Below are 2,539 nucleotides of genomic sequence, written 5' to 3' on the forward strand. Positions count from 1 at the left end.
GGCTTGGTAGCCCCCAGATGTAAGCGTGTTGTGCTGAACTGGGTCAACAAACTTCATGTGTTCTTCACTCTTCTGCACTTTATTTTCTTGTTTTATTTCTGTTTATCGCATGATGTTGAAACATTAATCGAAACATCGCAAATGTTAAAACATCTGACAGAACATATTAAAACAAGTGCGCTAGAATTTCAATTGGCATCAGAGCAGGCACCCTGCCTGTTTTAGGGTGATCTCCAGGGAGTTCTATTCTAGCACTATGGACAAGGAAGGTGGATTTGTAAACAAGCCCCCTCTGTGGGATGGCTCTAACTATGATTACTGGAAATCACGCACGAGTGCCTTCCTCAAATCTATTGACAGCAAAACATGGAAGGCAGTTCTGAGAGGTTGGAAACATCCTGTGCAACTTGATGCTGATGGCAACAGGACTGATGTGTTGAAACCTGAAGAAGAATGGAGTGCTGATGAAGATGAATTGGCTCTTGGAAACTCAAAAGCTTTGAATGCTCTGTTCAATGGTGTGGACAAAAATATGTTCAGACTGATCAAGCAATGCACTGTGGCTAAAAATGCTTGGGAGATTCTCAAAACTGCACATGAAGGCACAACGATGGTAAAAAGTGCTAAAATCCAACTTCTCACTACTAGATTTGAGAATTTGAAGATGTTAGAAGATGAGAGCATTCAGGACTACCACCTGAACATTCTAGATATTGCAAATTCCTTTGGGTCTCTTGGAGTAAAAATCTCTGATGAAAAACTTGTGAGAAAGATTCTTAGATCTCTACCCAGGAGATTTGATATGAAAGCCATTGCCATAGAAGAGGCTCAGGATGTCTCTAGCATGAGGACTCATGAATTAATTGGGTCCCTTCAGAACTTTGAAATCATGATAAATCACAAAGAAGGGAAGAAAGAGAAAAACATAGCATTCTCATCTAACTGTGACACTAATTATTCTCAGGAAGAGTATGTATCAGATGAAGGACTCGTTGAAGCAATTGTACTTTTTGGAAAACAATTCAACAAGGTTCTAGAACAAGCTAGTTTGAGACCTAGAATAAATGGTCAGAACATCAGATACAACGTCAGAGAACAACAAGATGATATGAACAAAGCAGGAACAACTGACAAGATAAATCTCTCCAGAGGGGATCAGTGTCATGAATGTAAAGGATATGGACACACTATGACAGAATGTGCTACTTTTCTCAAGAAACAAAAGAAAGGATTTAATGGCACCTGGTTGGATGAAGGTGTACCTGACAGAAATACTGATAACATTTTTACTAAGCAGGTGACAGCCATGACTGGTAGAATCTCCTCTGATACAGAAACACGTAAAGAAGACTCGTCTTATGATGAGCTTGTTGTCCTCTACAATAGTTTGTCTGTCAGAAGTACAGAGATATGTCAGAAGCTAGAAGAGCAGAAAAAGGCAAATGGTCAACTTCTAGCTGAAAGAAGTAATCATCTGGCAAATATTTCTGAACTCAATAATGAGGTAAGGCTCCTGAACTCACAACTTGAAAATGTCAAGAAACAGGTGAAAATGATGACAACTGGCACTAATATCCTAGATGATATCCTACAAGGGCAAGTTATAGAAAATCCAAAAGGCATAGGGTTCAATTATAGTTCTTTAAATCAAAGACAACAGAATCTCAAAGTTGCTTATGCACCAGAAGATCATGGGATGATAAGAAAAGAAAAGCAGGACTTCAGAGCTGCTGGTCTAAATTCTTCATCTACTAGAAAGAAAATGTTGCATCATTCCAGAGAACATGTCAATTCTAAGAACAAAAAGGCAAAGCATTCCTGGATTTGTCATCATTGCAAGAAGAAAGGTCATACAAGACCATTCTGTTTCAAGTTGTATGGTTATCCTGATACATCAAGTCACAAATGGATACCAAAATGCAACAATGCTGGATTAATGGCTCTCACATCTCTGGGAACATTTACTAGTGATACATGGTACTTTGACAGTGGATGTTCACAACATATGAGTGGGGAAGGACGTTTGGTTAAGGCTATAAGATCATATAAAACTTCACCAAAACTTTGTGACCAAGGACTAGAGGTAAACTTCACCAAAACTGAATGTCGTGTTACTAATCAAATAGGAAAGGTACTGATGAGAGGGATTAGATCTGAGAATAATTGCTATATATGGGTTCCTTGTGAAGAGCATCAGGTTTTAGAACAAGACACAATGTTGAGTAGAAAGTTGAAACATCATATGAGTAGCAAATGTTATGATCTCTCATATCTTGAAAATTTGAATAGCGTGAGAAGAACCTTTTTGGAGGAAAATCACCTTTATGAAAGAAATCATCTTGTTAGAAATCTCATTATACATAAATTTACCTCAACCAAAGGACCTCTATCTCTTGTTACATATACAAAAATATTAAAAAAAGGGACAAGATTGACTTTTTGTTAAACGAGAAGTTTTGGCAGTTGATTCATGAAGAGCGTGCAAGTTTCCTTATTATCTCTCTCTCCTTAGTGGTGCACGCCATTTCAGGCGGTTTTC

At 38.0% G+C, this 2,539-nt stretch overlaps 1 protein-coding gene across 1 annotated transcript; it reads left to right on the top strand.

The window, feature by feature from the left end:
• The first annotated feature begins 256 nt into the window (after positions 1 to 256).
• On the top strand, positions 257 to 2,328 carry LOC146937086 (uncharacterized). The gene is made up of 2 exons (XM_085749333.1): positions 257 to 2,197; positions 2,290 to 2,328. Exons 1-2 carry the CDS (start codon positions 257 to 259, stop codon positions 2,326 to 2,328), a joined length of 1,980 nt encoding a protein of 659 aa, XP_085605459.1.
• Positions 2,329 to 2,539: the final 211 nt, after the last annotated feature.

Source organism: Medicago sativa, chromosome 3, assembly GCF_051527215.1.
Source record: "Medicago sativa cultivar Bolivia chromosome 3, Bolivia_mono, whole genome shotgun sequence".
Classification (NCBI taxonomy): domain Eukaryota; kingdom Viridiplantae; phylum Streptophyta; class Magnoliopsida; order Fabales; family Fabaceae; genus Medicago; species Medicago sativa.